General features: G+C 53.7%; 1 protein-coding gene and 1 pseudogene across 1 annotated transcript; both read right to left on the bottom strand.

Moving 5' to 3' along the window:
• Positions 1–25571, bottom strand: part of LOC138102437 (uncharacterized) — a 705988-nt pseudogene that overhangs the window by 123752 nt on the left and 556665 nt on the right.
• On the bottom strand, positions 8191–23952 carry LOC138102407 (serine/threonine-protein kinase PAK 3-like). The gene is made up of 11 exons (XM_069000117.1): positions 23906–23952; positions 23456–23492; positions 22849–22944; positions 13568–14166; positions 13312–13371; positions 12433–12481; positions 11300–11409; positions 10417–10534; positions 9925–10024; positions 9309–9505; positions 8191–8400 (listed from the first exon to the last, which is right to left on the bottom strand). The coding sequence occupies exons 1-11, from the start codon at positions 23950–23952 to the stop codon at positions 8191–8193; spliced, it is 1623 nt and encodes a 540-aa protein (XP_068856218.1).

Below are 25571 nucleotides of genomic sequence, written 5' to 3'. Positions count from 1 at the left end.
TGCTGCCTGAGGGCATTAAGAGAAAGGGGTGAAAAAGGAATAACAGTTCCTGGGTAACTTAATTTTGTGTGCTGGATATAGGAACCTTGTTAGGTAGCACTATGTGGTCTAGTTTACCCTGGTTCGGGTGGCAGGTGGTCGTTCTTCCCCTTTGCAGCTCCTTACCTAAACATGGGTCCTCTGACTAAGGCTACCATTGCTGTTACCCAGTTTGCCCTAAGGGTTGAGAAGGTGAGGGATTCATGGGCTTTTAACTTCCTCTGGAATGTGGGCACATGGATAAAGGGCTATCACACACTGAGTGCATGTTTTTGAGGTTGTGTTAAAAATGGTGTCTTCTGTGAGGAAATGACACCAGGGGAAGTTTTCTCCCAACCCCTCAACCAGTTCTTTGGGCCCACCCCACCAATTTTCGAAGGGTTTAGATTTCCTCTGGATACTAACCAACTGGTGCTGATAGGCCTACTCTATTTAGCCCTCAGAGGTAAGTTGAGATTTGCTTGGATAACTACCCAGACACTGGCCTCAGAGACTAGAGATCCTACCCCAGAGCCTGATCCTGCCCCAGAACCTGACACAGCCCCAGACACTAGAGATCCAGCCCCGGAGCCTGACACAGCCCCACAGCCTGACCATGCCCCACAGCCTGATACTGCCCAACAGCCCACCTCAGAAATGGACTACCCAAACTGGGCGAGGGTACTGGTGAAGGGGATGTAGGAGATGTGCCAGGACATATGCCAGATGCTAAAGGAATACACCTCCTCAGCTAGTGAAAAACCCTCTCCCTGCCCCAAACAGGGTGAGTCGGATGGTGCAGCAGTGGAACCCACGGATGTTACAACCGTCCAGGCTCCAGCTGAATCACAAGGACAATCACAGCCAGCAGCAGTCGCCCCTGTGCAGAGGAGGAAGTAGAAGACCATATCAGTACAACCAGTTAATGATGATGGGGAACCAGGGCCCTCACAACCAGCAGGAGAGCCAGAGCCAGAAATCATCAGTGAGTCCCTGTCGTACGACAGTCTCTGTAATATGCAAAAAGACATTGTGCAAAGGGGGCGTGAGCCTTATACAACCTGCCTGCTTCAGGTTTGGGACCTTATGGGCACAAGTGTGCAACTGGACAGTGGTGAGGCAAGGTATCTGGGATCGTTGATGAAGGACCCAGGCATGGACCAGATATTTGTGAGGGAGACAGGACCCCTTTCTCTCTGGGAGCGGCTCTTAATGAGTGTGAGAGAAAGGTTCATTCACAAAGACGGAATGCAGGAGTACCATCATAGAATGCAGTGGAAGACACTCGAGGAAGGGATCCAACAGCTAAGAGAGGTGGCAGTATTAGAGGTACTCTTTGGGAGGGATGGACAGCATGATAATGACCCCGATAAGGTCAGGTGCACAGGACAGATGATGTGGAACCTGGCAAAGCTAGGGCCAGCGCAATACACCACCTTCATTGCAACGATTGATGCTGGCAATAACTGAGAAACAGTGGGCTCTGTCACCAACAAGCTCAGGAATTATGACAGTATGGTCAATGGTCCACTGAAAGCTCATGTCTCTGCTGTGGTCCAGGACCTCAAAGAGGAGAGGAAGGAGATGAGGAAGGAAATGAGGGAGGAGATGAGAGAGGAGATGAGGAAGGTCAGTGTGGCACCAGTGTGAGTCACAGGCCCCCAAGTCAGAGCCCCCAAGTCCCCCAGCTAGAGAGAGAGGGTACACCCCACGAGCTGAGCTGTGTTTTTTTCTGTGCACGCATGGGGAAGACACGAGAAGGTGGGATGGGAAACCCACTTCTGTCCTGGCAGTGCAGGTGCGTGAACTCAAGGAGGGAGGCACTAACCGAGGGGGTTCTGCTAAGGTGAAAGTAGCCTCAGCCTCCCGTGACTGAGCTGCCAGGTATTACAGAAGGGAGGATGATATGTTGGATCTCCTTGAAGGGACCTCAAGCATGTACGCCCAGGGAAGCAATGATAACCAGGTCTAGAGGGGCCCTGCCTCTAGCCAGGAGGAGGCACAGGAGAACCGTGTTTTCAGGACGGTGTGGATTCGATGGCCTGGCACATGAGAGCCACAAAAATATGATGCATTGGTTGATACTGGGGCACAGTGTACTTTAATGCCATCGGGATATGTGGGGGAAGAACCTGTATCCATCACTGGGGTGACCGGGAAATCACAGCAGTTGACCCTTTTGGAAGCTGAGGTGAGCCTGACTGGGAAGGAGTGGCAAAAGCATCCGATTGTGACTGGCCCAGAGGCCCTGCGTATTCTGGGCATAGACTTCCTCTGGAATGGCTATTACAAAGACCTAAAAGGACTCAGGTGGGCATTTGGGATTGCTGCTGTGGAGGCAGAGGGCATTAGGCAATTGAACACCCTGCCTGGACTATCAGAGAATCCTTCTGCATTTGGGCTCCTGAAAGTGAAAGAGCAACGAGTGCCAGTTGCCACCTCGACAGTGCACGGCCGGCAGTATTGGACAAATCGAGATGCTGTGATCCCCTTCCACAAGATGATCCGTGAGCTGGAGAGCCAAGGGGTGGTCAGCAAGACCCACTCACCCTTCAACAGCCCCATCTGGCCCGTGCGCAAGTCTGACGGGGAATGGAGATTGTGGACTATTGTGCCTTGAATGAAGTGACTCCACCACTGAGCGCTGCTGTGCCGGACATGTTGGAGCTCCAGTATGAGCTGGAGTCCAAAGCAGCGAAGTGTTACGTCACTATTGACATGGCTAATGCATTTTTCTCCATTCCTCTGGCAGCAGAGTGCAGGCCTCAGTTTGCCTTCACCTGGAGGGGCGTGCAGTACACCTGGAACCGACTGCCCCAGGGGTGGAAGCACAGTCCCACCATCTGCCATGGACTGATTGAGGCTGCACTGGAAGAGGGTGAGGCTCCAGAACATCTGCAGTACATTGATGACATCATTGTGTGGGGGAACACAGCATCGGAGGTGTCTGAGAAGGGAGAGACGATCATCGAAATTGTCCTGGAAGCTGGTTTCAGTGGCAAGACGGATGACATCAGATTCCCACGGAGGTCATCTATAAGATGACTGCAATGTCTCCACCGACCAACAAGAAGGAAACACAAGCTTTCCTAAGCGCCATAGGTTTTTGGAGAATGCACATTCCTGAGTACAGTCAGATCGTGAGCCCTCTTTACCTGGTTACCTGAAAGAAGAACGATTTCCACTGGGGCCCTGAACAGCAGCAAGCCTTTGCCCAGATCAAGCAGGAAATCGCTCACGCCGTAGCCCTTGGCCCAGTCAGGACAGGACCAGAGGTGAAGAACGTGCTCCACTCTGCAGCCGGGAACAATGGTCTGTCCTGGAGCCTCTGACAGAAGGTGCCTGGTGAGACTCGGGGCTGACCACTGGGATTCTGGAGCTGAAGGTACAGAGGGTCCGAAGCCAACTACACTCCCACGGAGAAAGAGATCTTGGCAGCTTATGAAGGAGTCCAAGCTGCCTCAGAAGTAATCGGCACAGAGGCACAACTCCTCCTGGCACCCTGACTACCGGTGCTGGGGTGGATGTTCAAAGGAAAGGTTCCTTCCACACATCACGCCACCGACGCTACTTGGAGCAAATGGATTGCCCTCATCATCCAGGGCATCTGAATTGGAAACCCGAATCGCCCTGGCATCTTGGAAATAATTACAAACTGGCCGGAAGGTGAGACTTTTGGGTTATCTTCTGAAGAAGAAGAGGAGCAAGTGACACATGCCCAAGAAGCCCCACCATATAACGAGCTACCAGAGAGTGAAAGACAATACGCCCTCTTCACTGATGGTTCCTGCCGAATTGTAGGTGCTGGCTGGAAATGGAAAGCTGCTCTATGAAGCCACACATGATAAGTTGCACACGCTACTGAAGGAGAAGGTGGATTGAGCCAATTTGCTGAACTCAAAGCTGTCCAATTAGCTCCTGACATTGCTGAAAGAGAGAAGTGGCCAAAGCTCTACCTCTACACTGATTCATGGATGGTAGCCAATGCTCTGTGGGGTTGGCTGGAAAGGTGGTAGAAGGCAAACTGGCAGCACAGTGGAAAACCAATCTGGGCTGCTGAGGAGTGGAAAGGCATTGCCACTCGGGTAGAGAAGCTATCTGTGAAAGTCCGCCATGTAGATGCTCACATCCTCAAGAGCCGGGCTAACGAAGAACATCGTAACAACAAACAGGTAGATCAGGCTGCGAAAATAGAGGTGTCCCAGATAGACTTGGATTGGCAACATAAAGGAGAGTTGTTCCTAGCTCGATGGGCCCATGATGCCTCAGGCCATCAGGGCCGAGATGCCACCTATAGGTGGGCCCGAGATCGAGGGGTGGATCTAACCATGGACAGTATCTCCCAGGTTATCCATGACTGTGAAACATGTGCTGTGGTCAAGCAGGTCAAGCGGGTGAAGCCCCTGTGGTATGGTGGGCGGTGGTCCAAATACAAGTATGGGGAGGCCTGGCAGATTAATTACATCACACTGCCTCAAACCTGCCAAGGCAAGTGCTATGTGCTCACGATGGTAGAAGCCACCACAGGATGGCTGGAGACCTACCCTGTGTCTCACACTACTGCCTGGAACACCATCCTGGGCCTTGAAAAGCAAGTCCTTTGGAGGCATGGCACCCCTGAGAGAATTGAGTCTGACAATGGGACTCATTTCAAGAGCAGCCTTATAAACACCTGGGCTAGAGAACATGGCATTGAGTGGGTGTACCACATCCCTTACCATGCACCAGCAGCTGGGAAGGTTGAGCGGTGTAATGGATTGCTTAAAACCACCTTGAAGGCACTGGGTGGGGGGACTTTCAAAAACTGGGAGGTGCATTTAGCAAGAGTAACCTGGTTAGTTAACTGGCCCTGCCCAATCCGAACCCCTACAAACAGCAGACAGGGATAAGGTTCTAGTGGTGCACATGAGAGGTATGCTTGGAAAAACTGTTTGGGTTAGTTCTGCCTTCAGCAAAGACAAACCCATCCGTGGGGTTGCCTTCGCTCAGGAACCAGGTTGCACCTGGTGGGTGATGCAAAAGATGGAGAGACCCGATGCATACCTCAAGGGAACTTGTTTTAAGGGTGAACTACCCATGGCTCTGGACTTGTATCAGCATCAGCATGTATATATGTATATAATTTGGGTGATGCATGTATGTGTATGGTTAAAAGGGTTCAGTTTCATGTAACATGTTAGTATGGAAAAATTTGGGGTGGATAATGTTGGGGTTTTAGGAGTTCTCCTCCTATTTTCTTTTTCGCTTAAAGGAATTTTCCCCATAGATGTTGCCAGGGGGACAAATTACTGGGGGCTTAAGGAAAACAAAGGCCCTGGCCATAGGAGGAGGTATGCATCTCTTCCACCTAAGTTTGTGGGCAGTCAGTTCCCGGCGTTTGGACGTAGAGAGAAAGAGGCTGCTTCTTCAGCTGCTTTCCTTCTACCGGAGAGACCCTGGGATCCCAAGCCCACCTTCCCTGCCCTGCTGGGAGCCAGGCTGTGGCTGCCCGCCCCCGCCGTTGCTTTGAGCCTTTGCTACTCTGTAGCCCCGCTCGCCCTGCCTGCCCAGACCCCAGGGGCTCCCACCACAGCTCCGGAATTCAATACATCTCATCTGACACCTGGGATTTGTGCTAATCCCTGCTGTTCCAGCCTGCTGTTCCCGAGGGTCCAGCTGGACACCGGGATTGGCTGCCCAGGGGGTTTTTGAAATCTTTGTTCCATCCCTTCCCGGGATCCCAGGCAACAGTGCCGCGTGCTCCCTGAGCTTGCTCCGGAGCGCCCCCTGCAGCCGCGGGGGAACCATCGCACCTGCCCTGCTCACCGGGAGCCGCCAGCGCCCCTGCCAGCTGCGAGCGGAACTGCACCCGAGGGGAAAGGGCCTGACAGCCGAGAAGGCTGGGACTGGGTTTGTGATTGTTTGCTGTTACTGCCATAGTTATTGCCGTTTGTTTGACTGGTTATACACATAAAAATACATAATAGTAAAGAACTGTTATTCCTGTTCCTCATACGTTTACCTATAAAGCTCCGTAATTTCAAAATTATAATAATTCAGAGGGAAGGGGATTGCAATTTTTTTTTCTTCCATTTCAGGAGAGACTCCTGCCTTCCTTGGCAGACACCTGTCTTTCAAACCAAGACACTGGGAGCAACTGGGACCACAGTGGGGGCAAATACAATCATACAGGAAGTGACTGGGTTCATACTGGAAGTGACTGGAGCCACACTGGACTCTTACTGAGAGTGAAAGCAACCATCCTGGGTGTGACTGGGAGCCACTGGGACCATGCTGTGGGCAACTGGGATCTTATTGGGAGTGACTGGGACCAGACTGAAAACACAGTGGGAGTGACTGTAAGCGACCGGGATGATGCTGGGAGTGACCGGGATCATACTGGGGGTGACTGGGAACAGCCGCTGAGGCAGCGGCGGAGCTCGGAGGTGGCCCCAGCGCAGGTGGGAGCCGCGCTCGGTTCTGGCGGGGCTCGGCGCTGGCTGCGGGCGGAGGGGGCTGGGGCGGGTTCGTTGTGCCGTGTGGGCGCCGTGTTCGCCCTGGCGTGAGGGCGCTGCGGGAGCGGCTGCCCGCGCTCTCCTTGCCGCTGCTGCCTCGGCAGGAGCCGGTGCCGGAGCAGCGCTGGCTCGTCCCGGCTGCTGTGGGTAGGACAGAGGTGGCTGCTCTGTCCCCAGGACTGTTTCTTGGAAGGTTCAGACTTCCCGATGTGCCCTCCAATATGCACACACCCGTTTTGTTTGTTTTAGTAGAACAAAGCAATATTAATAACTCCATTGAGACTTTGTTCTTCTTCTCTAAGTTCAGGAATTTGACATGGCCTTGGCTGAGCAGCAGTTCATGGCAATCAGTAACATTTTCTGGAAGTGATAGTTTCTCTCACTCCTTCCTACCTACAGCTCCCTGGCCCTATCTAAAGCACATTCACGGGCTTGGCTTGTTTAAGTCCCATTCACCTTATTCCTTTCCCCCGTCACTGCCGGCGCCCCTCCCCTGCTTGCGCTCGCAGGTGCCACCGAATGCGTGTCCCGGGATCGCATCTCCCCGCCCGCAGCCTCCAGCGCCCGCCCTGTCCCGGGCTGGCCCTGGGCTGGCGACAGCGAGCCCGACAGAAACCAACGCCCGCGGGGCCACCGGTGCCGGGGCTCAGAGCCGTGCAAGGGAAGCTTTGGTTTGCAGGGACGGAAGAGCCTGGGCTCCTCCCCTGCCCCATTTGACTTGGTTTAGGATTCAATATTTTGGCCGACGTGGGAGGGGAAAAAGGCGCGGTTTTTCTCCAGCACTGGGCGGGTTTTGTCCCTCGCCTTTGGGCCTTCCCCGGGCCCCCTCTGCCCTCTTGCAGAACCAGTGGCATTTCCCACCCCACGCGGTTTGTAAACAAGAGTCGGCTGCAGTCGAGAAGGCTCCAGGCGCCTCCTTCCAGGCTGACTCTGCTGATGCTGAGGCTGCTCTGGGCTCTGCCGGGGCTCTGCTGGGGCTCAGCTCTGGGCAAGGCTGGGCCCGCTCTCCCCTCGCATTGCTCCGGGCAGCTGAGTCATGGGGGAACAAGGAAGGGACACGTCAAGGGACTTGAGGTTTAACAGAGCTTTTATTCAAAAAACTGCCATAACTACCAGGCTGTCCTAACCACCATAACTAACTAGCAGTGCTAACTACCGTAACTATCCACTTGTCCTAACTACTATAACGAAAAGCTGTCCCCAGGTGCTTCACATCCTCCGCTGCTCCTTCAATTGCTTTGCTGCAGCGATCAGAGGGCTCAGGCTGGAGAGAGGCTTGGCTGATGATAAAAATGGGTGCTGCCCAAAGGATGAAAAAGAAAGAAATCAACTGTTACTTTCCCAAGTCAAGCTCCTCACAGGCTCTGTTGCAACAGGACAAAGGGGAATGGTTTGAAACTCAGAAGAGGGAAGCAGGCTCAGATTAGATCTGAGGCAGAATTTTTTTATCAGAAGCGTGGGGAAACACTGGCAGAGGGTGCCCAGAGATGTGGGAGGTGCCTCCTCCCTGGAAACATCCAGGCTCAGGTCAGGCAGGGCTCGGGGCCACCTGATCTGCTTGAAGATGTCCCTGCTCCTTGCGGGGCACCTGGTCCAGATGACCTGCAAAGGACCCTGCCAAGCCAAACCAGGCGAGGATTCTGCTGGCTTTGCATGTGAAAAGCAGCGAGACTGGACACTATTGGAGGGGGCCCCATGAGAAAACCCCTCCCTCGCGCTGCTCTTTCCGCTGCAGCCGCTTCGCATCCACCTGCAGCAGCTCCTGGGCAGACCAGCGCCGCTCCTCGTCCGGCTCCAGGCTGCACTCCAGGAAGTCCCGCAGCAGAGCCGACAGGCGCCTGGGCTCCTGCAGCTGCGGGGTCCCGTTCTGCCGGATCAGACAGCGAGCCTGCGCGGAAAGCAAACACTTCTGAAAAAGCTCTGCCAGCTTCCTTCACACCCACGAGTGCTCACAGCGACCCCGGTTTCTCAGCCCCAGTCTCCAGGGACACCTTCCACCCTGGCAGAGATGCTGCTCAGAGCTCATTCTTCTATGCCAACCAAAAAAGCCAGACGCTTCTGCAGCCACAGCCATTCCAACATCCAGATGATCTTGCCTTGAGAGCCAATGTCATTGGCTGACTTTGTTATTTGGAACCTCCATCAGAAACAGCCCATTTTGCTTCTCCAAATACGGACACCAGCTTTACAGGCCATTTGCAAGAGTCACTGCAGTCTGCCTGTGGTATTTCCAAGGATTCTTACATCAAATGCATCCCTGCAGTGCCACTGACACTCAAGTAAATGCATTCAAGATGTTCCGTCCCAGAAACTGCCAGGCAAGGAACCTGAGGTTTGGGTTGCTGAAAGCTCAGCCTTGGTGACATGGAGAAAGTAGCTTGGGCGAGGAAAGAAATATGTTAGACTATGGGGATGTTAAACAATCATCTCCATGTTTTAGACAAGTTTCCCAGTGAGAAGAGTCAGGGGGAGTTCATCTCGCAGAACCTCTTTCAGAAACTCCTTCAGAAAACTTGTTGAGTTTAGGTGTGGATTTTGGGGTTGGTCTGGGGTTTTCTGCAAGATTAGAGCTGATGCTCTGGCTTCATGTTTTCAGGTCATCCTCACAGACAGAAGAGCTGCAACAACTTAAAACTCAAAGCAAATTCTGGAGACTGCAGAATATTCATCTGTGCTCAGGCTCGAATCCTCTGGGAATTCCCTTCCTGATGGGCAGAGCCCTCCGGTTCCACCTCCTAGGGCAGGGTCCCTCTGTGCTCACAGGCCTCTGCAAACTCTGGGAAATTTGCCTCTTACCATGGCCGCCGTGTGCTCGAAGTAAGGAGGTTCTCCTTCCACCATCTCGATGGTCACAATGCCCAAGGACCAGATGTCCACCTTGGGGCCATAAGGAGAACTGGTCACAACCTCTGGGGCCATCCAGTGAGCAGTGCCCACCATGGAGCTGCACTGCTCCTGCTCAGGGCTCAGCTGAGCGCAGAGGCCAAAATCAGCTGAGGACAGAAACAAACACTGTCAAAGGCAGCTGGAATGAGGAAACCAAGCACAAAGATTGCCCACTCTCAGTCTGAGAATGCACTGCTGAATCCAGCTGGAAAAGTCCGCAGGGCTGTAGCCAAGGCAAGATGGAAGTGGACCCTTAAAGGAACCCTCAGCTTTCATGCAGTGGCTTTTAGTGATTCCCTTGAAGCTTCAGATTCCAACTCCTGCCCCTCTGCAAGGGCCACACCCAGAGCAAAGCCACTGCTGACACCCTGCTCCTCTCCTGAGCTCTCTGCATGGGGCAGCCGCTCTCAGCTGCCAGCAGGGGCCGGGCACCGCCACCAGCAGCACTTGTGGGGCTCTGGCCGTCACTGGGAAGCAGCCCCACACCCGCAGCCCGGGAGCGCCGTGCCTGACCAGGAACACCCACCCAGCTTGACAGAGCCGTCCATTGCCAGAAGGATGTTGGAGCTCTTCAGATCTCTGTGGATCACCCGGTTTGAGTGGAGGAAATCCAGGCCCTGCAGACACTGAGAGAGAGCAAGAAACACGAGGGTGGAAATCCATGGCCGGAATACAGCACACAAGAAAGGACAGTTTAGAATTCTGCCAGCAGCAGCTTTGCTGTGCCAGGCCAGGAGTGCAGTGCAGACAAGCTCTGGGCAAATGGTTCAAGGCAAAGCTGAGAACAGCAAATCAAATCAAAAAAGACAGAGAGTCCCACAACAGCAGGAAAGAGGACAAGAGCAGAGTGGAAGTGCAGTGACACTGGCAGGCCGTTCACTTCAGAGGCTCTTTCTTCTCCAGCTCATAAAAACAACACAGAAACAAAGCTCTGAGCATGGAGCCACTCCTCTTCTCAGGCCCTGCTTGGAAGGAGCATTGTGTCCAAGCCATGGGAAGCACGAGCAGGATCCCTCACCTCCCGACTGACAGCTGCCATCTCTCCTTCAGCCATGCGTGTCTGTCTGACAATGTCCTGCAAAGTTCCTCCATCCATGTATTCCATCACCAGCCAGAGATCTTCATCAACAAGGAAGCTGGAAGAGGCAAACAATGGCATGGAGATGAACATGCACTGCTCAATTCCCTGATGGAAAAGCCTCGAGTGGAATTTTGTTTCCAGGTCACTTGTAAATGAGGACAGAATCCGATGCAGAGACATTCCTGCCAGGCTGCACAGTCCTTGGGATCTGCACAGTCTAAAGGAGAAGGAGACGCCTGTGGGAAAGGAGAGGCCTTAGATGGCAAGCAGGTGAAAAATGCAGTTTAGCAACAGCCCAGATCAATGTGGAACCACAACACTTGCCCCCAGCTGGTTCAGCATCTGAACTCAGCAGTTTCACCATTCCCTCCAGAACAAGGCAACACAACTTCCAGAGTTATCCAGGGCAGGAGGCCGTGCAGCACTTAGGACAAAAGTGGTCAAGTGTTTGGAAAATCTTGCAGAAAGTCCCTTCAGAAACAGGCAAGGCCATTGCAAAATGGGCACATGAGGCGTTTCTGGAAACAAGAACCTGGTCTTCCTGGCATCTGCAGCAATGGAAAAGAGTTGGGAAGGAGAAGCCAAGGGAAATAATGTCTGCCAGGGTCTATCAGCACCTGTTGTAAGACCCAGAAAACTGGGTCAGCTTGAAGGAAAAACCAAACCAAAGCAACAAAAGCACACGGAGGGAGTGAACTGACAGGCTGTTGTTTTGGGAAGCTACAACCGGGTGAGGCTTTTTCAAAACAGGCTACAGACTGCGGATGCCAGGAGAGATTAACACAGGGCCCGTGCACGGGATAAGAGCTGAAGCACTCACCTGTCCAAAGAGCTGACAATGTTGGGGTTCTTCTTGTCCTTCAGGACCAGGATCTCATTCACAGCTCGTTCCCTGTTCTGCCCTCTGAGACTCATTTTCTTTATGGCCACCTGAAAGGACATTGCAGCCCTTGAACTGCAGGAGTCTGGGGCAGGAGGCCGCAGCAAACACGGAGCGAGTCTTTGTGGAGCGACGGAGCCGGGCTGTGCCAAACTGCCTTGGGATGGGACACCCGGGCTCAGCAAGTGACATTCCCACAGCCCATTTCTCTGCTCGCTGCGGGGCCGCTTACAGGACACAGGGCCAGAGACATTTGGCCTTGGAAGCTCTGCAGAAATGGGCCCTCAGCTCTCAGCCTCAAAGCTCTCACAACATTCTCTGCACCTGCAGTCTTCTCAAACCGCCTTAGTTTACCACCACTCTCATTATCATTCAAACACATTTTGCAAGCAGGAAGTAATTCTGCTTCTGTGAAAACAGAGCAAAACAGCCGGGAACCCTTTAGCAATCCTGGGGGATTTGGTCATGATTTCAAACGCAACTGCTCTGTTTGGGATTGCACAACAGAGCAAACACGCACAAACATTGCTCAGATGATCCCTGTCACGGGCTGTCACTGACACCAGACCCAAACACAGCTGCAGCGTTTAGGAGAGAGCTTTGCTCTGCACATCCATCTTCTCATTCCTCTCCCTCTCTCTGGGAACAGCTGCAGTAGGACTAAAACCCCAAACTGATCCCAAGCAGGATCGCTCCTTCATTAGGTCTTGAGGTATCCTTTGAAGATGAAATACAGGATGGAAAAACTGCTAAACAGTGTTCCTGTCCAAGGCTGGGATGAAGATAAATTAGGCCTCAGCCTCCACCAGCTGATGCACTGATGTTTTCAGATATGAAGAGCAAGCCAGCGTGTCCTGCTCTGACAGACACCGCTGCCCTCCTTGCATTCCTTTGGGCACTTCAGAAGGCTCAAGTCTGTCCCAGCCGTGCTCTGCAGGCTGACACTGCTGTGCCTTCAGAGGAACAGCCTGTGCAGGAAAGCTCTGCTGGCCCCCCAGAGCTGCAGCCACAGCTCCCAGCAGAGGGGAAAGCCCTCGAGAGCTGCCCGACGCGCTGGGCGTGGTGACACTGACCTCTCCTCCAGTGGCCCTGTCGAGTCCTTTATAAACGGTTCCGAAAGCCCTGGAGACAGAACAGCAGAGAAGAAAGAAGCAGCACTTTAGGCCCGGGGAGTGAAAGCCAGCCCAGACAGGAGATCTCTGCTGCCCGCAGCGTTTACAAAACACCTGGGTGCATCGACCCTTCAAACAGCAGCACAGCAGCCACCAGCCCTGTGCCACACAAGGTGTGCAAGAGAAAACTGAGGCCCAACACGAAGGAAAAGGGCTGGAGCAAATCCCAAATGTCCACACTGAATTACTTTAGTCCAAAACCTAGGGTGGGAGCAGGTGTCTAAAGAACTGGAAAAGAATGTATTTCATCCTTTTCCATTTCCTGCCTATGAGCTGCAGGATCCACAAGGGCCCTGCCATCAGGCAGCTGATGCATTTTCCCCCCCAGTGCAGCAGCTCTGTGTCTGTTACTGAATGTACAGGGTTTACTACCTGTGCTGAAAAGAGCACTTATTAGTTCATCTCTGGTTTCTGTTTCTAAACTGTTATGTTGATAATCCTGACCGGTGGATATTTTTGGAAGCAAAATATTTGAAAGGAATCTTCTTGAGAACTGTTTTCTGACAGTCACCAGATGGTGAGCTGCTCTTTCAGGCAATCACATTCCAGGGACAGAAGATCTTCCAGGTCCTGCTCCTTGCTGCAGGCAGGACACTGCCGGCCTCAGGGGCCTCTGATGGTGCCTTCTGACCACAGTTACCAATTCTGATCAGGACTGAGAGACAGCAGGATCGTGGCCCAGTGTCTGAAGCTGTTTGCAGCTTGCCTGGCTTCTCACTTGATCCTGCACCAGCAAATACCTGGCCCCTGCTTGTGCAGAAGTAACTGCCGTGCACTTACCCTTGGCCAACCTGCTCCAGTTCCAGGTATTTCTCGGCAGGCTCCCCCACGCTCACGGTGCTCCCTGAAAGAAACCACATGGAAGATGCTCCCTCCCAGATGGAGACCCCGCCTTGCAGCAGGGCCAAAATGCAGCCCCACTCCCTGGGGCCGGGAGCCCCTTGCTCTCAGCTGGGCAAGGACAATAAATGACTCTGTGACATTCAGCTGCACAGCAAGCCTGGGTGCAGCTGATGCTGAGACACACACGCAGCACCCTGCTCTGGCACACAGCAGCACAGCAGACGTACTCAGCTGCATCAGGCACCACTCCTCTCTGCCCTCTGGCTGCAGGGCTGTGCTGCTGTCAGAATGTTCAGCCCAGGATCCCGCAGCAGAGGGAGGTTCAGTGTCCTCTTCCCAACCAGAGGGAGGATCCCCGTCCTCTTCCCAAAATGCAGCAGGTTCCTGGTCTTCTTTCCAAGGCACGGCACGTTTGCTGTCCTCTTCCCATGCTGGGAGAATTGCAGCCTCCTCTTCCCAAGTCCCACGATGTCCTCTGTCCTTGTCCCATGCTGGGAGATGTCCGTCGTCCTTGTCCCATGGCACTGGAGCCTCGCTGTCCTCGTCCCACACCGGGTGATGTCCACCATCCTCGTCCCACACCACAGGAGCTTCACTGTTGTATTCCCGAACCATGGGATGTTTGCCCTCATCTCCCAGGACAGAGGGAGGTTCACTGTGGTCTCCCGGGACAGAGGGAAGTTCACCATCATCCCCCAGAACAGCGGGAAGTTCACTGCTGTCTTCCTCCTCTTTGGCCGCCTCTTTGGAAGCACAGGGAGCCAGAGGAGGAGCTGATGCTGCTTTTGTGCCCTGTGGACAGATGGTAGCGTGAGGGACGGGAAGTTCTATCTCAGTTATCGCCTTATTTATCCTCAGCTACACATCCAGCTGCACTAAGCAGAAATGGGATTCAGAGCTGTTCAAACTAGGAATGGGCTAAAGTCGACATTGCCACTTATTGCTGGGCATTCCATATTCCACCGTGGCTAAAGCCAGCAAGCAATCTTCTGCCTGCAAAACCAGACCTGCAGCTCTTCAAAAGCTCTTCAGCAGAGAAGGAGAAAAGTGCCAGGGATCCCTGTGCTGCTGCTGCTGCTGCTGCAAAGACACTGGCAGGAACTTTCCTTCAGCCTCCCAGGCTGGCGCTCGACTGCCACACGCCAAGCTCACAACTCTCTGCACAATTCCCACCACCAAAGGTTCCTTTCCCACTCACCGAAGGAGGAGCTGCTCGGGATCCACGCGTGAGGTGCCCTGCAACGGGACAGGCAACACGAACCAGATGCTGTTAGGAAAAACCTGCCCGTGGTGGGAACTCCCACGGAGCAAGGACACCCCGAGAGAGCATTTTGCTTCCACAACATCCCTCCAGGAGCCACAGTCCCTTCGCACAGCAAGCAAGAGAACAGCACAGAATCCTGGCCTGTGTCAGCTCTTGGCTGCAGCAGCCAACGCAGGGAGTTCCAGGCTCCGCTGGCACAGACTCTGCGCTTGAGGGAACAGAACCCCCCCGGCTCCATTGCAAATGCTGTGCACGCCCCGCTGGCTGCAGACACCCCCTTTTTCAGCTGCAGCTGCTGGCAGGAGCTCTCCCAAACCAACGGTGTCTTAATGGCAATTTGGTTACAAAGGCAGCTCAGTTCCAGTGGGAGAACAGAAAGCACACAGCGAGCCCGAAGGCACCGACGCTGCACCCAGGGAAAACCTCGACTTACGTGCCAAGTGGGCTAAAAAATACCCCGAATAAGCCACAGAGTACAGAGTGCAAACTGCAGCAACCGCTTGCTGGATCATTTTGGCCGTGCTGCACACGTGGCAGACTGTACCCCTGCAAGCACAGAAGGACACCCGGCAGGGGCTGGGCTGGCTGCTGAGAATGCCTCGGGCAGGAGGATCCTCCGGCAACCAGCGGGCGCCCAGAGCCGCTCTGGACACTGAGGGCTCCGTGCCCACAGCAACGGGAACACGGCGAGGACGCGGCAGCGTTCCCGTGACATCACAGCAGCAGCTCCCGCAAGAACCGCCTGGAAGGTTCTCCTCTGTCACAAAGGAGCACAAAGGATCCTCCCGGGGCACAGCCTGTTGCTCAAAGGATCCAAGAGGAACCCAGAAAATGCAGCAGACAAGGACAGCCCATAGCCAAGCCTGAACAACGAAATCAAAGCCATGCACTTATGCTCCGAATTAGGGGCGGGAGTAGCGAGGCTGCAGGGCTTCCCAAGGAGCCGGAGGCAGCCAACACGCAGGGCTGGGCAAGTCGGGCCGGGAGCAGCGGAGAGCTTTGTTTCCCTTCCCAGCTGAATGGCGGCTCGGGCCGGGCCCGTTCCAGGGCTGTTCCTCAGCTGCGGCTTTCCCCTCACGCAGCCCGGGGGGCGCTGGGAGCGCGGGGCGAGGCTGGGCCGTGTGCAGAGCCCGCCCCTCGCTGCGATTGGGCGGTGCTGCCGTCAGTCGTGGTTCTGGCGCGCTGATTGGTCGGAGCGGGGAGCAGCCCGGGCCCGGAGCCGCCGGCAGGGCGGCCGTGGCGCAGCAGAGGCGCCATTGGCGGAGCGTCTGTGCGGGCCCGGGAGCGGCGGCGGCGGCCGGAGCCCGGTGAGGCGGCGGCGGAGCTCGGAGGCGGCCCCAGCGCAGGTGGGAGCCGCGCTCGGTTCTGGCGGGGCTCGGCGCTGGCTGCGGGCGGAGGGGGCGGCAGGGGGCTGGGGCGGGTTCGTTGTGCCGTGTGGGCGCCGTGTTCGCCCTGGCGTGAGGGCGCTGCGGGAGCGGCTGCCCGCGCTCTCCTTGCCGCTGCTGCCTCGGCAGGAGCCGGTGCCGGAGCAGCGCTGGCTCGTCCCGGCTGCTGTGGGTAGGACAGAGGTGGCTGCCCCGTCGGCGGGAGTGTGCGGGAAAGTTCCCGTGGCCAGAGGTTTGTGTCCCCAGAGGAGCCGGAGGAGTCCTGTAAAAGGAACTTTATTCCTGGAGCAAGGGAGAGGCCACGGGGCATTTCCCGTGGGCTCTGTCCAAGTGTTGGAGGACGCAGCCTCCTTTTTATGCCGATTTCCGCGGCCGCATCTCCGTGTCCCTTTCCTCCTTGGCTGAGGTCCTTGGAAGGTACAGACTTCCCGATGCGCCTGCTGCATGTGCCCCTTAATGTGCACCCCCACTTTGTAGAACATCCGATATTCATGGCTCTGTGGAGTCCTTGTTCTTCTTCGGGAAGTTCAGGAATTTCGCAGGAGCTTGGCTGAGCCGCGGTTTCTGTCAGCTAGTAACACTTTTCTGAAATTTTATGGTTTCTCTTGTTACATCCTTACCTCCAAGTCCCTGGCCCTATCTCCAATGGGATTCACAGCATCTGTTTCTAAAGACACGTTCATTTTTTTCCTTTTAATCCCCCCTTCTTATTTTTTCAGTACTTTTCTTTACAAACTTTAAAAATGCCTTAATCTGTTTTTCCTGGGCCTTCTTTGGTTTTGGGATTATTCTCAGTGACCTCATTCTCTGTCCTTTTGTGGCCGTTTCTGGGTCAGGAGGCCTGGCTGCCACCTGCATGCCCTTGATCCCCTGCTGAATGAGCTGCACTGAGCAAGGTGTGGTGCATGGTAAAAAGATGAGACTTGCTATAGCACCTGAGAGGAGAAACAGCATTGGTTTAACCCATGGTCTGCCAGGGAACCACGAAAACGTGTCCCATTCCCATCCTTTCCACATTTGGAGCGGTACATGAGCTGCTTTCTTCTTTCCTTTGTTCTTGTTTCACCACTTTTCCTTGGCCATCTCTTTGACAAGGGCAGTTTGAGTAATTTAATTTTCCACAACCTCCTGGTCCTTCTGAGAGAGAATCTGATGCCATCCCAGGGTGAAATGTGGCGTTGCTCATAGGAGTGGATTGGTGGGTGAGAAGGTCAGGAGCTGGAGCTGTGTGCTTGGTTATGATTTGGGGGACAGCTTGTAATCTAATGATGCATTGAAATGATCACTGGGTTCTCTGGCACCTGGTATGAATTTGTTTGGGTTCCCAGGGGCTGCTCCATGGTGTTGTAGGATTTGTTCTGGTGGCCGTTCATCTTTTCCCCATTTTTGGGCACTCCCAGAAATGCCAGGGATGCATCAATTGACCACTTTTCTCTGATTAAATCATCACATCCTTGGATTCCCAAGTGATTTCGCTGACCTTGTGTCAGCAAAAGCAGCCCAGTGGTCAAACGCACCCTGTATAACCCAGACAGTGCCAGCAGATGTTGGAGTGGGGAGAGGGATGATTCCCCCCCGCTTTTGTGAGTGAAGTTCTCCCAACATTCTCCGTTTGCTGTTTTCCTTTGCAGCTTCAGGGATTTCTGTTGCAGAGTCCGAGATGCTCAGTGTGGGCTCTGCCTTTAGCGATGCAAATTCCATCTGTGCAGGGAGGCAGAGCTTGGGGTGAGGGGCAGAGGGAATCAGCCCAATTCCTCTGGCAGGCAAGGAGAGCCTGGGACATTGTGCACACTTCCCGCAGCAGAGTTAATTTGCATTTCTAAAGCTCCTCTGCTGGCTGCCTGGAAGGAAACTTCTCTTCCGGGGCAGCCATCAGGTGACTTTCACGTGTCACCCCCAAAAGCGGCTTTCTTTTTTTTAAAATGTTTTTTTTTAACTGTTTATGAGTTAAAGGGTCTCCTTTAAAGCTCTTCCACTTTTGCAAAATGTAACCGAAATGTGAACATTGAAAAACCCGTTCCAAAATTCTGCCATCACTAACAGCCACACACACACGTAACAGAAAAAACCCCACGCAATAAAGATTTTTGCTGCTTCTTGTCCTAAGACTAAAAATTGACACACCCCTGGCCCAGACCCATCTGACAATATCAAAGTAGGATTATTAAGAAAACGCCTTCTAATTTTGTAAACTTGTTACCAAAACTGTGGGTAGGACACAAACTCTCCAACAACCTTTTTAGGGTTAGAGGATCAAGACTGAAGAAAATGAATACAGAAGCTAAATTTTTAGCAATATAACATTGAACATTTATTAGTAGAACAAGGGTACAAATCACAGCCTGGGGCGCTTGGCAATGTTGCCAGAGGCGCCCTCCATTCATTTTACTGTGGGCTTAAGTACTCTCCTGAACTGTTACATATTCATTAACCCAGAAAGGAATTTACACTTCCCTCCCCTTTCCCCCTGTCCCGTTTCTGCCCCTTCCCCCAGCAGGACACCGCCTCATTCCTCTGGATCGCTTCAGAACTGCAGACAGGCCCCCTCTCTCCGGTGCCTCCGCAGTCTCCAGCCTCATTTGCAGCTGCCAGTTCCCTTGGGCGGTGTGAGCTCTGATGAGGTAACAATCTTCCTGGGATGCATGCGGTTTATCTTCTTTGTTTCTCTAAGATGTCTTAGATTCCTGGCTCTGTAGTTTCTCAGCTCAAAAGACATTTATTACCATGTGTTTATTAATACATTTCTTAACATACTACAACTATTTCAAAGTTACAATTTACCTTAATCTCGTTTCTACTTAACTACATTTTACCTTAACACTATTTCTGCATAATCCATCATCACTTCTAAATGTTTGAATCATATATGTGAAAGACAACATTTATCATTCACTCATTTATCACACCAGGGTAAGGAATTGAAAACATGGATTCCAGGGGAGATAATTGAATATTTGCCCTGGGTCTGGCTCTTCTTCTTGCCAAAGCCAATGGCAGCAGCCGTACCTGTGGCATCTTGGTTTCTCCCAGCAGCTTCAGAAGGTGTTTCTTTATTTCCCCATTCATTCTTTCTACCCGACCCGAACTGTGGGGGTGCCAGGGCGTTTGGAGGTCCCACTGTGTTCCTAAAGCAGCCAGAACGGCCTGAAGGATCTTTCCTGTAAAATGAGTTCCCCTGTCTGAGTGTATTGCTTCCACAATCCCGTATCTTGGAATTGTTTGTTCCAAACATGCCTTAAGAACTGAGGCAGGGATTGCTGAAGCAGTCGGAAATGCTTCTGCCCCGCTGTGAGCTGCCATGCTGTTAGCAGAAGATATTGAAGCCTTCCTGCTCAGGGCATTTCAGTGCCAGGCTCTTCCAGGCACCCCCAGCTCGGCCCTTTGAGCTGAGCATGCGGGCGCTGAGCTGCGCTTTGTCTCCTTCCCTTTCCTTAAGAGCAGCGTGTCTTGTCACTCTTTTCCCTTCTGCTGCCCTTGCAGCCCCATCCCTAAACACCTTTTCTCCCTCAGGCCAGGGAATGTCTGGTAAATCTCTCCTAGGCAGGCTCTGGAGCTCTGTCACTTGACTGCAGCCATGGGTTTCTTGCCAGCCCCGTGTCCAGGGCCGTTCAAACAGGAGGCTGGGTTCAACCCTTGCCCTGTCCTCAACTCTGAATCCTCCTGTTCCATCCAACAAGTTTCATTCTGTAAGAACCCAGCGCTGCTCATCCATTTAGAGGCTCCTTTGGTTAACAAAGCTTTACCTTGATGCCAGGCTTGAACAATGAGAGATTCTGCTGCTGTCAGTTTTCAGGCCTCAGTTCCCATTAAAGCCGGGGCTGCACAATTCTGCAGACAATGAGGCCACTCTCTGGCCACTGGGTTGAACATTTGAGCCCAGGAGTTCCTTTGGTATGGCCCTGATTAACATCCACATGCAATTCAAATGGTTTTTCCCTGTGTGGGAGGGCCAGGGCAGGAGGCTCAGTTAATCTGCTTTTGAAGCCTTGAAAATTGTGCTTTCCTTCTGGTGTCCATGATGGGGTTTCTTGCTTGGCAGGAGAGGAGAGTTGTAGGGAGAGATGCCTGGCTCCAGAAGCACTGCCTTTAGCAGGGACTCAGTAAGAGGCTGTAACCCCTTCCTTGCCTCCCTTGGAACAGGGTATTGCTTTTAGACACCACTTGTCCTGGATGCTTCAGAGGAATTTGGAGAGGCTCCATATCTGATTTTCCCTATTTCCGTGGGGCTGCCCACACTTCTGGGTTCCCTTCAGCAGAGGCCTCCGCAGACATCTGTCACAAACGTAGAGCAGCATTAGCCTCTGTATCTCCTTTGACAATATGAATTTGCATTCCCACTTCAGCCATCAAATCCCTTCCCAGTAAATTGCAATCACAATTAGGAGCAAACAGAAATTGATGCCTTTCAAACCCATCCCCCACATCTACTGATAGTGGTTGAATAAAACACACCTGCTCATCTTTCCCACTTATTGCCTGAATAATGGAAGAACTTCTTGACAATTTCCCCCCTTAGGTGTCAGATTCGGAGTGGATCGAGAGGCCCCTGTGTCCATCAGGAGCGGCCTCGTCTCGATCCAGACGCGCCCTGAATGTTCTCAAGGGCTCTGGTGCGGTGGGTCCCTGGTCTGCTGGGAGCTCTGCCAGCCCTGACAATCCATGTCCATGTGGGGTGGACTTGCTGGTGCTGAGGGTGCTGCTGTCTGTGCTTGCAGTGTCCTTCTGGCCTGCAGATGGACCCCTGATTCCTTGCCAGGGGCTGTTTGGGTGGGCTCTGCCGTGCCGAGGAGGGCAATGCCTGTGCCAGGTGCTTGTGGCCGCCGCCGTCCCCTGGGTGCTGGGGCCCCCTTGGGCCCTGCGGTTCATCCCTGGGGGGCTGTAGAAACTCTGCCATGGCCTTTGCCTTCACCTTGGCCTTTTGCTCATCCCTTCTTGCATTGCCCTGCTGAGCCTTTCTGGCCAAGTGCTGCAGGGGCTTCTTGTGCCTCTCCTGCAGCCCCCTCAGTGCCTGTGGGTGCTCATCCTCTGACAGCGGCTGAGCTTTCTGCAAAATCATTCGTTTCTCCAGTGACCCAAACAAGATAGTTGAAAGAAAATCCTGATCCTTCCACATCCTGCAGCCTCCTGGGGGCCGGGGGCCACTGCCGGCCCTGCCCGGGGGGTGTTGGGGTCAGGCAGTGCCCGGCGCTGAGCCCCGGCTGCCCCACAGCCCCGGCCCGGCCCCGCAGCTCCCCACAGGCCCCCAGCCCGTGCTGCCCTGTCCTGCTGCTCCCCACCACAGAGAAACACCTGAAATACTGAGCTCCTTTTTCTTTCCTGTCCTGGAAAGCAGGGTATATAAAGGAGCTGGAGCTGGCTGTGAGGATAAGAGGGTTTTGGCCCTTTTGGAGGATAAGATAAGGGAAGGTACTGGAAAACATTCCAATTCTCAGTATTTTTCTCTTCCTCCTCTTTTCCATCTTCCTTTTCCTTTCTTACCACATAGATTCCTCCTGCTGCTGTTTGCCTTAACCATATTCCTGCACACTCCCTTCAACCAATCCCTTCCCAGCACACCAACACCATCCGTCCCCTGTTGCTGAGACCCCTTCTCGACTTCCCTTTTTCCCCCTGCTGGGTTTCCATGTCCTTAATTAGCTCTGGGAGAATGTGCAAACTGCCTCAACATTGTCCCCTTTTGTATAGGACACGATGTCCATGGTTCTGTTCAGGCTTTGTTGTTGTTCTGGAAGTTGAGGAATTGAGCAGGAGCTTGGCTGAGCAGCAGTGTGTGTCAGTCAGTGCCATTTTGTGGAGCTGCTGGTTTGTGCTGTCACTTGCTTGTGTGCAAGTGCGTGTGGCTGTGTCCGAGCAGATTCAGAGCATGTGTTTGTAAGGAGGCGTTGGTGTTGTTGGTTCGCTGGGGGTGCCCGGTTTTCGGGCCATCCCCCCTGGAGCAGGGTGTCCCCCCTTGGTGCAGGCGCGGCCCTCAGGCAGCGCTCAGCCAATCAGAAGGCGCGGCGCTGGTGACTCAGCAGTTGCCAGGCAGAGCCGCAGCGCCCGGCGCTCCCCAGCTGGAGCCCACGTGTGGCCCGGCCTTGGCGCCCCCCGCCAGGGGAATTTGGGGAGGTGGGAGGGGGGGAGCGCCAAGGCCGGGCCGGGCCGTGCTGTGCTGGCAGAAGTGGCTGCGGCGGGGGCCGAGTGCGGGCAGGAGCGGCCGAGAGCCCAGCGCTGCCCCAGCCCGAGCTGCCGCAGCTGCATCGCTGCTCGTGCTGTGCGATCCGAGAGCTCTGGGGGGCAGAGCGAGCCAGGGCTGGGTGCTGGGCCTGGGGGGAGCAGGAGAAAGGCTGGAGCAGCAGGGCTGGAGACCAGAATGGTGAAACGATGGCCGTGGGAGCAGCAGGTGGGATTCTGCAGGAGAAGGAGTAGTGTGAGGAAGAGGAGTGTTAGGAAGAGTAGGGATACAGCAGGAGGATCAGGAAGAGGAGGCACCGCAAGGTTCCAGCACTCGCTGTATCTGCAGCCTCCCCCCAGCCCCAGGAGCATTGCCCCTCCCATCCAGCAGGTGTTCAGGGAGGGGGATCCACGATTTTCCCCGGGGATGAATCTTGCTGTTTCTGAGGTTTCTTGGGCTCCATGTTGGTGCTTTGGTATTTTTGTGGGGGCTGAATATTTATATTTTGGAGGGGGTTTTGTCTGAATCTTGACGTTTGTGGGAGTTTTTGTTCTGTGTGTTGACGTCTGGGGGACTTTTGGTCTGAATCTTGGTGTTTTGGAGGTTTTTACAGACACAAGATGCGTGGCGATGGACAAGGGCAGGGGGAGCCCCCAGCCCAAGGCGCTCACCCCTTGTTTTTTCCCCCCAAACCAGGATTTGTCATTCCCAAGGCGTGGCCGTATGGAGGAGGAGGAAAAGGCCCAGAGATGCTGCACGAGGAGGGGCTGCAAACGCAGCCCAGAGAGATCCAAGGAGGAAAGAGCCCCCCTGTGCCGGGAAGGCAGCCGGAGATCCAGGGGGAGCTCGGAGCTGGGGGAGAAGCCTCAGGGTGGGGAGAAGCCCCACAAGTGCCTGGAATGTGGGAAGGGCTTCAGCTACAAATCCCATCTGAGGATACACCAGAGGATCCACACTGGGGAGAGGCCCTATCAGTGCTTCGAATGTGGGAAGAGCTTCGGGTGGAGCTCCACCCTGAGGGCACACCAGCGCATCCACACTGGGGAGAGGCCGTATGAGTGTTCTGAGTGTGGGAAGAGGTTTCAGACCAGCTCCGATCTCCGCAAACATCAGCGCATTCACACGGATGAGAGGCCCTTCCGCTGCCCCGACTGCGGGAAGGGCTTCAAATACAACTTCACCCTCATCAGGCACCAGCTCATCCACACTGGGGAAAGGCCCTACAAGTGTCCCCAGTGTGGGGAGAGCTTCGGGCAGAGCTCCAGCCTGAGGGCACACCAGCGCATCCACACCGGGGAGCGGCCTTATGAGTGTTCTGAGTGTGGGAAGAGGTTTCGGAGGAGCTCCGATCTCCTCAGACATGAGCCCATTCACATGCATGAGAGGCCCTTCCGCTGCCCCGACTGCGGGAAGGGCTTCAATCAAAACTCCCACCTCATCATCCACCAGCGCACCCACACCGGGGAGAGGCCCTACGAGTGTTCTGAGTGTGGGAAGAGGTTTCATACCAGCTCCCACCTCCTCCTACATCAGCGCATTCACACGGATGAGAGGCCCTTCCGCTGCCCCGACTGCGGGAAGGGCTTCCAACGCAACTCCACCCTCATCACCCACCGGCGCATCCACACCGGGGAGAGGCCCTACGAGTGTCCCCAGTGTGGGAAGAGCTTCTCACACAGCTCCACCTTGACCCAACACCAAGGGAGGCACCACTAAGGGAAGCCCTGCGAGTGCCCCGAGTGCGGGAAGAGCTTCGTGCGCTGCTCCAGCTCCATCCCCCGTGGGAGGATCGGCGTTGGATGATCCCCAGTGACCCCCGTGGGGCAGAGCCCTGGTGACCCCCGTTCCGGGTGATCCGCGCTGGGTGAGGGGAAGGTGTTGGAGAGATTTCTTTGCCTTCTCCTTGTGCTGCTGGGATTTGGTTGGGAATAAATTCCCTCCCTGTGCCCAGGCTGGCTCTGTTGTGCCCGTTCTGGTGCTCTAACACTGTCCTCATCATTAATTGTGTTCTTCCCTGATGCGGGAGACGTTCAGATTTTTTCTAGGAGAAAAAACAAGGCGAATGTGACTTCATGCTTCTCAGCCTCTTGGTAGGTGTTTATTAATTGTTATCTAACGAGTAGAAGCCCCTGGCATGGCTTAGACATAGCACAGAGCAGACAATGCAGCAAGAAGACAACTTATCAAGATTTCACAGCCTTTTTACAGGTAAATTACCCAATGAAAGCTTAAAACACAAGGTATTTTCACTTTTTTACCCATGTCCAACAAGTTCCTAAATCACGTAGACAGGAACTGTGGAATTCTGTATCCAATCATCCCAAACCACTATTGCTGCAAAATATGGAGTTAGTGAAGAAGGAGAAAGAAGCTTTTAACTACAACTTATTCTGCATTTTGAGGTTTTCTACTTCTATCTCTTTACTATGCAAATAGACCTAAAAACTAAATTTTTCACCCTGTGCTAATATCACGCAGTATTCTGTCACCTAATTCACACCATTGCAGATTCAAATTCTTCCCAGAGGCTAGGCAAATTTTCCCGTGGACAAAAGTCAAAGCCTGTACTGTCCAGAAGGGTAAAACGTTTCAAAACAGGCAGAGAAATATTCCCTGCATTCTAGGTTCCCATACATTTGATGACTCATAGGGGTTTTTTTCCCTTTGCTTTCTGCCAGGTAGGAGCAGCTGTGTACTTGGTAATCAGCTTACTCTGCCTTTGCTTAACCACTGCGCTCTCGCTGTGTTCTGGCTGAGGGGGGAAATGCTGCATTTTTCTGCTGTTTGTTTTCTGTGTTCAGTCTACAAAAGCCAGTTTTACCCAGCCCTTGAAATAGCCAGAATATTTAAATAGAGCATCGAAGTAAAAGGAGGGCTGTAGAACTGCTGTAAATAATCCTTTTCTTCCCCTCTGTGGTCACTTTCTCTGAACATGGTAATTCTGGACAGTATTGTAAGAGCACAGAGGCAACAAAAGCAGGTGGTTACTGTAGTTTCAGTAAATGAAGCCAGTTTTACTTGGCTGAAGGTGTTTTCTAATTTCTGTCCTCTTGCCTGATATTCATGAAGGGCCTTTCTGAGCGCATTGAAGTCCTGACTGTTTCCATGTAACATTTGATCTCTTTTACCTATAAAAGCACAGGGACCATCTCTGATGTTTTTAAGTACATCCTTAAGCCCAGGGTTTTATTGCCACTGTGGCTGACTCAGGTCTGTGGAGGAGCACAAGCACTTTCCTTATGCTTTGTCCAGAGAAGCTGGGGCTGCCCCCGGATCCCTGGCAGTGTCCACGGCCAGGCTGGGTGGGGCTGGGAGCAGCCTGGGGTAGTGGGAGGTGTCCCTGCCCAGGGCAGGGGTGGCACTGGATGGGCTTTAAGGTCCCCCCAGCCCAGTG

The sequence above is a fragment of the Aphelocoma coerulescens genome, unplaced genomic scaffold (genome assembly GCF_041296385.1).
Source record: "Aphelocoma coerulescens isolate FSJ_1873_10779 unplaced genomic scaffold, UR_Acoe_1.0 HiC_scaffold_75, whole genome shotgun sequence".
NCBI lineage: Eukaryota > Metazoa > Chordata > Aves > Passeriformes > Corvidae > Aphelocoma > Aphelocoma coerulescens.
The sequence above is the reverse complement of the archived record's forward strand: the minus strand, read 5'-3'. Positions and strand labels throughout refer to the sequence as shown.

Coding starts and splice junctions, on each gene's coding strand:
- LOC138102407 (XM_069000117.1), bottom strand. CDS start 23,952: ATGGAGCTGGAGCAGCGCACGAAGCTCTTCCCGCACTCGGGGCACTC. Junction 10,535..11,299: donor ATTGTCAGCTCTTTGGACAG/GTGAGTGCTTCA, acceptor TGCCTCTTCCAG/CTTCCTTGTTGATGAAGATC. Junction 9,506..9,924: donor GGACGGCTCTGTCAAGCTGG/GTGGGTGTTCCT, acceptor TTCTGTCCTCAG/CTGATTTTGGCCTCTGCGCT.